Source organism: Poecilia reticulata, linkage group LG10 (assembly GCF_000633615.1).
Source record: "Poecilia reticulata strain Guanapo linkage group LG10, Guppy_female_1.0+MT, whole genome shotgun sequence".
Classification (NCBI taxonomy): domain Eukaryota; kingdom Metazoa; phylum Chordata; class Actinopteri; order Cyprinodontiformes; family Poeciliidae; genus Poecilia; species Poecilia reticulata.
The window spans coordinates 13866447-13879725 of record NC_024340.1 but is presented as its reverse complement, the minus strand read 5'-3'; the positions used below and the strand labels follow the sequence as shown (position 1 = coordinate 13879725).

Sequence of the window (13279 nt, the reverse complement as noted above, 5' to 3'; positions counted from 1 at the left end):
TCCCCAGCCACTTCTTCCAGCTCCTCCGGGGGAACCCCAAGGCTAGATGAAAGATAAAAAATGTTAGGAAATAAAAAAATTACAACTAGAAGCCAATGATCATATAGATCGCACAAATAAAGAGAGACGGATGAGGAGAGAAGGACTTGGTATGCAAAAAAAACCCTAAAACAAAATCTGAAGCAAAACAGAATAAATAAAACAAAGGAAAGCTGCAAAAATAAGACGACTCCTTAAACTCTCAAAATAGATGAACTTTAAATGTTATCTTCCAAAATTGGTCTTTTTTTTCCCCTTTTACATATTGATTTTGTTTAAGTGTTTATTTTACATTTCGCTGATGATGATCTCAGGAGTTATTTTGACAGACATAATTCTAGTAATGTAGCTGTTATTGTCTGCGTCCTCTTCTCTGCTCTCATGGATGATTCCAGATTAGGAAAAGGTTTTCATCTTTGGAATGCAAATCAAAGGAGTCTCTGCATCTGAAACAGGTCAAAACAAGACAGCTGCATGAAGCAGCAAAAAGAAAGATAAGAAAACATACCATGTGGCATTGTGATGTTTTTAGGATTCCCTCAACATTGTGTAGATTATCGTCAACATGAACTTCAGTCACATTCTACAGAAACACTTTTAATATTATAATTATTTGACTCAGGTGTGTCAGACATCTAAACTTTTGCAGTCGCCTGTCATCACGGACTGAAGTTTGAAATATGTGATTACAATGACTTTTTCTTATTTAGGTCAGGTTTGATTATTAAAATTATTTATTTTTGCTAAATAGCAGAAGAATGAGCAAGACATAATAGCCTGGACACAATGCACATTAAAGTCTGACAATACTTCATTTATAACAGTTTATGGTGAAAAGATAAACGATAAGTCTACCAAATACAAAATACCGTATTTTCCGCACTATAAGGCGCACCTAAAAACCTTCAATTTCCTCAAAAGCCGACAGTGCGCCTTATAATCCAGTGCGCCTTATATATGGACCAATATTGAGCCACAACACATCTAGCAACTACGGTAAACAGCCGCCGACTTCATTTTCCCCGTAGAAGAAGTGCGCAGTGCTTACTGGGATAGTTGTCAGAACGCTGGTTTGTTAATAAAGTTTGATAATACATTTAAAGCCAGGGAGGTGAGGGGCGGGGGAAGAGAGACAGAGACTGCAGCGGCAGCGTGTCGGTTGGTCTGTGTTACCCAGAAAGCAGTTGGGCACAATATCGCAACACCAACACCGTGAGTGAAACAATGTCCCGAGTACTATATAAAGTACTCGGGACCACTTCTTTACAAATGTGGATGTGTAATAGAGTACGGAACAAATTGGCAACCCAAGCTGAAGCGTGCGCCTTATATATGAAAATACGTTTTAAAATAGGCCATTAATTGAAGGTGCGCCTTATAATCCCGTGCGCCTAGTGCGGAAAATACGGTAACTTCATTTAGATGACAAAGTATTTTCAAAAATCTCGCCTTTTGAACTAAAGAGAAGGTGGTAGCTCCATGAATAAGAAGTAGATATTAAACCATAAATAATTTCTTTCATCAAGCTCAGGATGATTAAGTTCCACCAAACAGTGAGGCGATCTACAGCTGAGACTCCCACCAAGACGTAAAGCCGCAGAGTCGACTGAGTGTTTGCTCTTGTCCATCAAGCTGCGCGTTTCGCTGACTGGCTGTAACCTTCTGGTGATGGGTGAGTTGGTTTTGGCAAGCAGGGCAGGATGTGACAGCTGGAACTGCACCCTGAGCCACCTTTTCTCAACCTCTGAGACACATATATGCAGTCATATATCATGATTTAATCTTACACCACTGGTCAACTGAGGGTAGTGTGTGCTAAATACAAAAATATCAGCATTAGAACAGGTACAGTGCATTGCAAAAGTGTCACTACCCCTTAAATTTTTCTATATTTCATTTGATTATACAATATTGGGACTTCTTGTCCCAATATGACGTATGCATTAAATACGTCACTGACAAACGTTAGCGACTCTTTAGCAATTTCTCCTCTGCTGAAGTTTCAAACTTCAACAGAGTCCATGCCAATTTTTGTGCTCAAAGCATCAGTTTTTAAACTTTTTGTTTTCTGTTGGAACAATTTAAAACTGCGTGTGAAGTGAACTGAAGCTTTTTTTCTCTTCTAGTTTTGAACCTCTTGCTCAAGATTCAGAAAAATTTACGTTTCAGTGACGTCAAGGACGTTCAGATATTTAAGCTGAAGGTACAGCTTCTCCCTGGGAAATCAGAAGCTACCACAGGCATTACAATGACACCACATTTGTGTGCGTAAGAGAGTAAGACGAGGAACCCAGTGACGTGCTGACGACCTTGTTATCTGTGGAGTTTGTGCTGTACACAATGAAGCTCTGTTCTCCTCAGTGGTTGGTTCAGACTGAGGCCAGCCAGGGACTCTTCATCCACTGCAGCCTCTACAAAGGATTCAACATGTTCACCACATTTCCACAAAGGCTGAGCAAGCGTCAATTATACAGGATTATCTGTTTGTAGACGTCAGGCCTCAGCAAAACATTTTGTATTGGCTGTAAACAGTAGATGGCCTGTTTAAATGATCATTCATTTTTCATACAATTTCTCAATGGCTTCCATAAGTACGTCATCAGGCTCTTCTTCAGCAAAAAAAAAAGAAAAAGAAAAAGTCCTGTAAGTAAAACAGCAAGCAGGACTAGGTCAGTCATTTAAAATCACCTGAAAATAATAGTTCAAAAAGCATTTAATGGGTTATCTTTATGTTTTTCTCCAGTGATGGGACATCTCAGAATCAAGTGGCAAACTCAACTATGGCAGGCCTGGGACCCCCAGATGCTATAAGAACAGAAGTGCAGCATGGACTTTATTTATTAATTTCAGCATTAATTGTGTGTGAAATACTTACAAGATGTGCTTGGTATAAAGCAGCTTAATATGTCTAAAACACTAAATATCCTTTCAAAAACCAACCAAACAAAAATGCCCCACATCTGTCCTTGAATTTTTCACTTTTCCACATTACAACCATAAACTTAAATTAACTTTATAGAAACTTCTGATAGAGGTCCTGATAAGCAATATTAATGCTTTCAATAAAATAAAATGGCTAAAATAGTGACAAAGAGACGGAGAGGGAGGCTCCTCTGTTTGTCTTAAAACTTGGTCCTAACATGAATAAATCCACCTCTGCCAGGTGCACACATAAAAAAACAATATTTTCTTGCTTCTTAAAGGTTACACCCTCTAATCCGTTCTTTTCCTTGGCTGTCTGTGCAGACAGCGTGATCATCTATTTAAACAGCAGAACCATGCAGTGCTGCACTTTATTTGGACTTTTATTCTTCTGCTGAATCCTTTATCAGTACCAATGTTACCTTTTATGGTGACAGTTCCCTCAGAGGTAACAGATATTAAGGATCTGGATTTGATTGCTCCATTCATCATGGTTAGATCTTCTATATTATCATTTCATGTTGAGTGGCTCCCACTGAAAAAGGTACTGTGAACATTAATTGCTATATTTGTAGTGGGATCTAAACCATTCTCTAGCTTATTTTTTAAATTTAGGATACTGTAACTTCCACATATAAACTTCCAAATTAATGTGCTTTAAATGGGAGGCATTCTTTCATTAAAACATTTCCAACACTTGGAGAATTTGTCCCGCAGCGCTACCTGGTGGTTGAAATGTAGATTCAAGCTGACACCTTAGCTTGATAAACGTCTCCTGCAGGTTGTGTTAGGAGAGGTTTATTAAGCTCAGCTCATAAAGAAATATGACCATCACCAGCGGCCAATAAATGCAAATTGAGATGAATGACTAATTCACTGCCTTCTGAGGGTTTAGTCACATTGAACTTTTATCTCCAACACATTCTGCATTTATCTATTTCCTCCTTTTTGTTCTCACCTTGGAACCAACAGTGACTAACATAAACCTCATCATATCTCATATCTTTACCACATACTACAGTATGACAAAAATATTTCTAACATTAGCTGAAAATGAAATCTCTCATTTCAATGAAACAGAAAAAAAAGTGGATCTAGTTTGTAGCTTTATGGTCTTATTGCTCATTTCACAGTGTTTTAATAAGAAACCTGCCAAGTATGGTTCAGTGGAAACATAATGAAAGATTACACAATTATAACAAGTCAAACTGTATGTAAATGGCAACATGTCTGTCCTGAAAAAGCCTGAGAATAGCGGTTAGCATTGATCCAATAAAATATGCGGACAGGTTTGACACATAATTGATTTTATTTCAGTTGTGCGTGAATAAGACATTCTGAGAATCAAATTTATGCCAGGAGAAGGAAGGTGGCAACATAAATAAAACCCAGAGCAAACTATATGTAAAAATACACATATGCCTGTTATCAAATCTACATAATTATGATTTATGTGATGTCTGATGATTTGTAGTGTAAAAACATGGTAGTCCTTAAAACATGGTTATCTTTACACCCCAAATTATAACTATAGATATTGTCCATGAAGTAGTGTCGGATAACATTTGCTGTCAATAATACTGAGTCAATGTAAAAGCAAAAGGGGGAACAGTTCATTTTATTGAAACGGATACAGGGAATGTTCTTGAACTGCTCTGAAGGAAGACTAACAGGATCGTTTTGCAGGTTTAAGAAGATGTTCACCACAGACAGTAACAGACACTCTTTACGCTTCAACTGAAAGTCATCCAAACTGCAGGGGGCGTCCCACTCTGGCTTTTGCACTAAGGCCCAAAACACAACGCAGAAATTATAGCAAATTGAACAACAAACAGGATTTCAAATACTACATTTTATGCCACCACAAAACCATCCAATAATCTGTCAATCCAGGACAGACATTAGAAGGTTTTTTTTCTGTTTTCCAAACCTAAATCCATGATAACATCATCCACCAAGAGTGATTTGTCAAATGTCATCTTGAAACGAGGGGCCTCAATCTGAGAGAGTTTGGCTCCCAGATCTTTTCCAAGCACATGGGTTGATGAGGCGTGCCACCTTTGGGGTCTCCTGGTAATTAACTTCAAGTCTAGCTTAATTTTTTACTTTGCAGCAGCAGGGTTTCCTAAAACAAAACATAATTCAACATTTCACTTTTAAGTAATGAATACAGTTAAAACAGTTTCAGAATCATTAAATGTATGCAGATTTTTTTCAGACTATGTTTTAATTCACAAATACACCAAGAAAAAGCTAAAGGTCTTTACAGAAATCATTAACATGAACATGGACTTTTAACTCTATTGTCAGCACAGTGTCACCTGTTAAACATATGAAGCAGACGCCTTCATTTAGTGCCGTTGTACTTGACTTCCTTTCCACATTTCTTCAGCGTCTCCGTGAGAACTTCCACATCCTTGTCCGACTCGATCCAAACCAGCTTGTTGGGCAGGTCGATCTCAAACTTAACATCTGAGAGGCGAAAACAGAAGTAGAAACAATGTTTGTTCAAACTGACTGGAGACAAACAGAAATTCCTCTTTATATCTGCTTCTCTTTCTAATATGAGTGAAAGATTTTTCAGCCCTCTTTGACATGACTGTGAAGGAGGATTTGAAGAATAGATTTTCTTTTATCTTGTTGAAAAGTCACTGCTTAGCATGTGGGACTGGAACAAAATAGAAAAAGGGAACTGAAATTTGGCTTCTAAACAATTTAATGACCAAGTCAAATAAAAGTGAAACAAACAAGCTCTCCAGCATCAGGTGACCGAGCGGCTGAGTCAACACTCGGAGCAAAGAAGTCACGAGTGGAAGCGATACAAGCTGCCTGTAAGCATTTCTTGATCTGTCCCCAGCATGCAGTGTTAAGGACCGGCTTGCATCGATATGAATTACCTTCTCACAAAACTCAAATTAGGACTTGTTTGCACAGAACTGCAAGTTGTCATAAAACTAAATATAATTCAGTATCTAGACACACGGTGCTTTTAAAACGTACTTTACCATGGGTATGCCTGAATTTCCCCAATGTGGGACAATTAAAAGTTTTGCTTTTCTAAGAATTATTCACAATAATGGATGTTTTACCATTTTATTGCTTTTACAAATCTGTCATGATCAGCAAAATATGGATATTATGACAAAAAAACCTTACCAAAAAAAAAAAATCCAGTTTAACGACAAAGTGAAAATTAATTTGTACAAAATAAATAAGAAAAAAAAAATTTATATAGCATAAGAGAGCAACAACTTTCAATGAATCTTTAATGTTGCTATGAAGGAACTTTGGCACAATCTGGTCTGCAGAATCATTTTTAATTGCAGAGTTTTCAAGCATGAATGGCTTGTGATTAATGCTACAACGTTTAATTAAGATTTAAGTCCAAACTTTGACTAGTCCATTGATCATTGTTATCCTGCCTAACCATTGCAATTCTATTTTCACACAAGTAAATCATAGAACATATCCCTAACACTTTCTTCTCTATTCCCTGTTCAGAAATAATGCTTTGTCTTGTCTCTGTCTTTTTTGTTTCTTCTTTTATTGTAACCAGTTCTGTGTCTTTTTATGTTATCAGTTTTTTATCTTCCTTTTCATTTCCTGTAAAACACAAACTTCCTGCACATTTTTAACATTGATATTATTTGTAAACGTGTTCATTTTGTGCAGTGGAAGAGTGCCACAAAACAATCATGAGGAATAAGAGGTGAAGCTTTGCCAGTGCTTTCAGTGAAACCAGAAATGAAAGTGGAACAGAAGATGACAGAGATGTGTCGGTCTTACCTCCAAGCTTGTTGAGGATTCTAGTAACGGCTCCAGAGCATCCTTCACAGTTCATGTCCACCTCAAACTCGTGCTTCTGTGACAGACAGAGAATTTATTTAGCTGTAAATTTAGAATTTCATGATGAACAGAAAACTACTGCAATAAAGTCTGAGAAAACAATCTAAGATGATTGAAATGTAGCAATTTTCAGCAAAAGGTTAAGGAAATTTGAAGTACATTTGAACTTAGGGATTATATTGACTCTTTGATATTGTTCTAATTTGTTGAGAAGTACATTTGTGGTTCTTTAAAAAAAGGTTAATGATTAATTACAAAAATGGTTACCATTTTATAAGAAAGGAGACTAAAAGTTATCTAATTGGAGGGAGAAAAATCTGACATTCCTCAAGGAAGCAACGCAAAATAGAACAAAGCCTAAAAATACAAATGTTTTCAAGTCCTGACATAAACATATTTACAGCTAAATCCCAAAATTCCTAGACATTGTAGCAACCCTGTTCCCCTTTATATAAATCAACTACAACCCAGAATATCATCTGTTGTGATGACGGCAATTCTTAAACATTCTTCATGCTAAACGAACTGGCTTATTATTTTAAAAGAGTGGCTGTTACATAACCCGTGACTAATAACGGCCCAGCTGAGGGAAGTATGGAGTCTTAAATTTGTTGATGGCTAAACTAAAAGCATTTGCCACGTACTAAAGCTAAAACACGTCCAGGAACAAGCTGAAATTACTTAAAAGTAACTCACAGTCATATTGTCAGTGACCTGTCGCACTTAGCGAGCTGACCAACTCCGGGTTTTTGGTTTTTATCAACTTGGAAATGTCGCCAAAGACTACATGAACCTAAAAAAAAGGATACTACCTGCCTGATTGACCACTTTCAAGCTAAGTATAGCAGCATAACAGGATATCCGGTATTGAAAGGGTGTAAAGTAATAAAAGACAATGTACTCTGAAGAATTTTGGTTTGCTTATAAAAAAATTAAATGTATGTTGGCATATTACGTATTGGCATACGAAGTTCAAGCAAAACATGTTAAATTAAATAAAACAATAAGACGTAAAGCTATACACTTTCGGTTTGCCAAGTTTTCATTTTATTTTGAAAAACTTTACGGAAGCCATTCAGCTATATAAAAGAAATAAATATTTGTCCAACATTTCTGAGCAAAATTCTAAAAACTTGTATCAGGGTCTTAAACTCCTATTTCTTTTAGACACTTTGGGTTAATGGTTCGCCCGAAAATTGTTTTTAAATTCTCACTGACCATATCATCCTAACCGTGTCTCTCTATGGCGCTGATCCTAACCGCTTTTGTTTTTCAAAATAAAAGCTTTGTAAATTATATTACAATAATAAAAAACAACAACAAAAAAACATTATGAAAGCAGTGCAAAACTCTGTAACATTTATTTATTTAGCCAGTAGTGCCAAAATCTGCTAATAGTATAGTTATAATTTTCGTTTCCCCCACATGCATGACTGATAAAAAACCGAAAACGTCCTTATTTTACGGGAGAAAACAGAACGTCGAACGTAGTCGGTTTGCGTCGGCCGGGGACTCGTGTCATGTGACCTCACCGCTGGTTTGCTGATCAGAACCGAGTTTTAGGTCTCAATCTGTGTGCAGCACCTCGGCCAGCGCTCTTTTTCAACAGTGATAGGAGCGTAGGAGCTCATGCGGTCAGGTCATCCAGATAAAGGCTGAAGCAGGAAAGCAGAGGGACGGAGGCCGAGATATATCATTAAGGTAAGCTGGTGTGTTATGATGACCCGAGCTGCTGTTTACGAACACAAAGATGGCATCGAAACCTTCAGCTAATGTTGGCTAACGCGATCTGATTGCGGTACACCAGTTTAGTCCCTCTTTACTCTACATTCTTGATGTTTTATTAAGTGACAACGTCTGAAGCTGAATTCAGTGTATCTTATATTTAAGTGAACATCCCACCCTGGCGACTTCCTAGCTTTTGAATTATCCCGGCCGGTACCTTTAGCCCAGAGCAGTTCGTTGTCTCAAAACACGATTCACTTGATCGTTTTCCCGGTTATCAGCTTTATGTCCGCTTTGACAACTTGCACGTCTTTCTGGCCAAAGATTACCGGCAATATTGATAGGATTACCGTGTTAATCTGCATACGGTCTGCAGCTTGTAAGTCTGCTTGCTCTCATGAAAGGAGAACGACTCTCACTTGAAAATGCTTCCAACTGGAAATCAAGTCTTAAACTTTCTGTGGTTTGGCCGCACCCTAATCTGACAGGGTTATCTGAAACAGTTTATCAGGGTTAAACAGTTATCTGATTTAAGACTGGGATATAGTTTCTCTTTTTATTTTGAGAAGTTTGACAGCAAAGATCAATGTTTTCACCCTTGTTGCGAGGATTAAGGCACACATCCACCAGCGCAAGGTACGTGCCTCATGATCTGGTGTGACTTTCTGAAAGCAAGATGATCTTCAATAAAAATAATCTGTATCATGGAAAACGTTAAACAACATTAAAATGTCCAACATGATTAAATCACTGTTATTATAAAATAAAAACAGCAATTCCTATTACTAGAACACTTTAACATTGATGATTTAATCATTTTTATAATGTTATGTATACCATTTAGTCATTTCTATTTTCATTCTAATCATAAATGTAGAATAAGCAATGTGCTAAGTAGCAGACATACTGCGTTTAGCTTCCCAAATGGAGTTTTTCAAACATTGCCTTAACACGAGTAATGGATGTCATCCACACAGCATGATTCTGCCACCACTTCTTTTAGTTTCCACTTAATCCACAGTTTTTTGTCAATCAGAAAAGTATACAAGCTTTTACAAATTTAGCTCTTGTAAGCAAGAACTAAAATTGTTTTTGTAATCAAGAACAAGCAATATTGTAGGGGTTGGAAACTGCTGCTTTTTAAAATTTCAGTATATTGTTTTTAAAGAGAAATGCCTACATAGAGAGAATTTAAAAACATAGATTTGTTTTATCATTCATTAACGATTTGATGGTATTTCCCTTGTAACCTGGGTTATGGAATTTTCTAAAATCAATACAATCATTTAAAAATAAAAAAGGTTTCAACGCTACATTTCCATCTCCCTGGAATTTGTAATTTTATTTTTCTTTCACGCTGGACTGTTTTTATACATTCTGTCATGCACACACAGTCTTGCCACACCAGAGTCCTCGGCAGTTACTATTCTGCAACTTTAACTGCATCTTATTTCCAGCACAAAGTGACTGAATTCCCTCACCAGCAGGTTCTTCAGCTCTTTTAACCAGCCATTCGTTTAATGTGTGTGTTGGAGAAGGGATGCATGTAAAAGTTACACTTAAGAACTCCCGTATTAGACTTTAGCTTAGAAAATACTGCTTTGTTACACAGGAAGTTGTGGTTTAAAAATTCCTGTTTGTTCCTGATTTCTTAACGGTTCTGCTCACTAAATATGCAAACAGGTTGTTTCCTAAACCTTTTGGCTTTTGTCGTTTTTTGCAGCTATAAACAGACAGGTGCACAGCAAAATGTTCAAACAAAGTCCTGTTTAATCACACAGCAGATGCCAAACGGGATTTGTTTGAATTTCCATCCATTATGCTCGTCTTGCATAACATCTGGGTTTATTTGGCCTGGATGCTCCCTGATAGTGACTGCAGGAGCTTTAAAGATGGGAGAGGCACTTGGAGATTAGCGCTCCATTTCAGTGGATCAGATAAAGTTCAATGCAATTGGTGCCTGGTAGGCGGGTATTTTTCCTTGCTATTTGGGCCAGAATGTGAGAAATATTAGACCTGCTTGAACAGGTGCAAGCTTCGTTTCCATTCAAAAAAGAAAAAATAAAGTTTAGCATAAAATATGCTAAAACACAGAATATTTATATTTTCATTGTGCTTTGATAACTGGAAAAGTGCAGGTTATTTTGATTTTACCTGCAGATGAAAAATAATTGAAATTTAGTACAACAGTAGAATATTTAAATCGTTAAAAGTTAATTTGTGTTATATTTACCGAGATCAATACCTCCTTAGCATTTCACTGTTTTTCTCTGCTTCAAGAAAAATAGTGAAAGGTTGTAATTTACTGTGCAGGTGTTTTTTTTCCCCTTTCATGTTCTGTTTACATACACTGCTCAAAAAAATAAAGGGAACACTTAAACAACACAATATAACTCCAAGTAAATCAAACTTCTGTGAAATCAAACTGTYCACTTAGGAAGCAACACTGATTGACMMSRSGRRSSYYCSYSKKGTCAATCAGTGTTGCTTCCTAAGTGRAYARTTTGATTTCACAGAAGTTTGATTTACTTGGAGTTATATTGTGTTGTTTAAGTGTTCCCTTTATTTTTTTGAGCAGTATATATTGAGTCTGTTCTGTTCCAGACACATTCTGTTCAGTCATCAAGTTTTTTCTCCACAGGAACATTCAAATATAGAATAAGGACCGTCATGGTCAGGTCAGATGCTGAGCTCAGCATTCTGACGACAGCATAAAGAAGCACGTGAGGTCCACACTCACGTTCTGTTTACATGTTCAGTTCTGACAGGAAGAAGTCAGCAAATTGTCAGAAACTTTGTTGTAATTATTAAGCAGTTCTTTTAATTCATGGTAAATAATTTTAGCATTTTATAGACTTTGGAAAAGTAGGACTTTTATACTTTCTCCACTGTTTTTGCATTTTATCTAAGATGCAGTTATTAATGCAATATTTTACACAATCTGCTTTTGCGCTGGAACTACTTCGTGTTTTCCTGGAGTTGCTGCATCTAATCATCGCCATGTTTTCACAGTTAGAAGCTGTCGATGCTGAGCCGTTTACCCTTGCTGCGTCGGGATCCGTGAGGCTGGGAGAAACGACACCCGTTCACCCGCGAGTGCCACCCGACCCACCATGATGGCATCAAGCGACGTGGATGGCAGAGCAGACGGTAGGGAATATGTAATCAATATCATAACTTGGAAAGTGAAATATTCTTTTTGTTGTTGCAGTAGGAGACAGAATGAACTTGGTCGCAGACAGATTACATGTAATCCCACTGAATCATCAAAGCAGCTTTTGTTTCATTGATGAGATCGGTCTGATGGCCTGGCTGGCTTGTGTCTTCTTCGGCAGGAAGTCACAAATGTTTGTTTCATTATTACTTGTGTATCTCAGTGAATTATAATATCTTCAATACGATAATTCATTTAAGAAACTAAAGTTTTTAGTATACTATGCTACCACAAAATATCGGGATGAAATTCTAAGTCCATGTCGCTCACCCATTTTACCGTACTTTTTCCTTCCACTTAACCTTACTTGAATATACCGTGACACAGCACTTTGAGAACAGACACCTTCTTTAGCAATGGCATTTTGTGGCTTAACGTCTTGTGGAGGGTGTTGGTGAGTGTGTGTTGAACAGTCTAGTTATTAGCCTTCCCCATCACATAATATTTTTTATTATTAAATATGCTTTTCAATGCTCCAATGTGATAAATACAAATATTCAGAATTTTAGCTTGTCATTACCAATAAGAATGACGGAGACAAATGGAGCATTTTAGGTGTGCATGTTTATTAATGATTAAAGACTAGGCGTCTGGTCAGTGTTGTGGATTAAATCTCTCAGTAAAACATGTCTTACTTTTCTGAGTAACATGAGACAACAGTTTGATAGCGAAGTTGGGCCTAAAATGTTTTTATTAGAGTGCCTCCAAAAAGAATCTTTCTTTTTCAGTCTATATTCATTTAACACAAAACCTTTTGAGTTAAAATGCAGCTTTTGTTCTTCACACAATTTTTATACACCAGCAAACTTAATTTACTCATTGACTATCCACTGACTATTCTTGTTGTGACAGAGTTTCTGTCTGGTTGGATGTTTTAAAGATGGACCTCCCTTTCATTTTAAAGTCCGTCTTCATACTGTTATGACAAATTCTTTGTTCCAGTGTAGCTAATGAACTGTGCTGATTTTCTGGAGTCTAGCTGCTGCTGCTGCTGCTGCGGTGACCCGTCTGGTGTTTTTATTGAAAATATGTCAGCAGGCATGCATCAGTCTGCAGCTGCAGAGCTTCTTATCGTTGTTCCTTTTCTGCATGACCAAAAAAAAGTCTTCTGTTCCTTGTTCATTAGAGTCAGCTGCTCTCCAAAAGGACTGGAATCTCTGCATTAAACTGGTTTCTGATGAAGTCATGAGGTTTCAGTTTATCTATTTTTATGAGCACTGACCTCGGTGCACACCTGATATCAAACAAATGAGGTGATAAACTTTCAGCAGAATGAATGTGTCTGTATTTCTTTCCCTCTGCATGCTCAGTGTCTAAACGTATCTTCATTTTTCAATTGAAATGCTCGTGTGGGATGTCTTGTGAACCGTAAATAGAATGGATTATTTCCTGTAAATAGGTTTGTCACATGACTTCTCTTATATGAAAGAGTCGTTTGTGGTGAACCTGCTCATGCTGCAAGCAAGACCTCGACGCAGTTGGATGTAAAGATGTGAAGAAACATGGAATATATTTCTGTTAAAGATCAATAAA

The 13279-nt window shown here is 37.1% G+C and overlaps 2 protein-coding genes across 3 annotated transcripts in view; one reads left to right on the top strand and one right to left on the bottom strand.

The window, feature by feature from the left end:
- Positions 1-4252: 4252 nt before the first annotated feature.
- atox1 (antioxidant 1 copper chaperone) lies at positions 4253-7664 on the bottom strand. Of its 2 annotated transcripts, none has more exons than XM_008420843.2 (4): positions 7504-7664; positions 6748-6823; positions 5307-5433; positions 4253-5086 (listed from the first exon to the last, which is right to left on the bottom strand). In XM_008420843.2, exons 1-3 carry the CDS (start codon positions 7507-7509, stop codon positions 5309-5311), a joined length of 207 nt encoding a protein of 68 aa, XP_008419065.1. In that variant the 5' UTR covers positions 7510-7664; the 3' UTR covers positions 4253-5086; positions 5307-5308. The 2 variants fall into 2 exon arrangements, with proteins under 2 accessions (XP_008419065.1, XP_008419064.1); XM_008420842.2 differs by having other exon boundaries at positions 5283-5433; positions 7504-7662.
- Positions 7665-8305: 641 nt separating this feature from the next.
- The window catches only part of slc36a1 (solute carrier family 36 member 1), a 39953-nt gene continuing 34979 nt past the window's right edge, over positions 8306-13279 (top strand). Inside the window, exons 1-2 of the mRNA XM_008420844.2 lie at positions 8306-8508; positions 11545-11682. Of these exons, the coding sequence (XP_008419066.1) occupies positions 11646-11682 (37 nt within the window). The 5' untranslated portion in view covers positions 8306-8508; positions 11545-11645. The remainder of the gene's footprint in view (positions 8509-11544; positions 11683-13279) is intronic.

Excerpts from the sequence above, each read along its gene's own strand:
- atox1 (XM_008420843.2), bottom strand. Across the intron at positions 5,434-6,747 it reads AATCCTCAACAAGCTTGGAG|ATGTTAAGTTTGAGATCGAC; the intron begins GTAAGACCGACA and ends TTCGCCTCTCAG.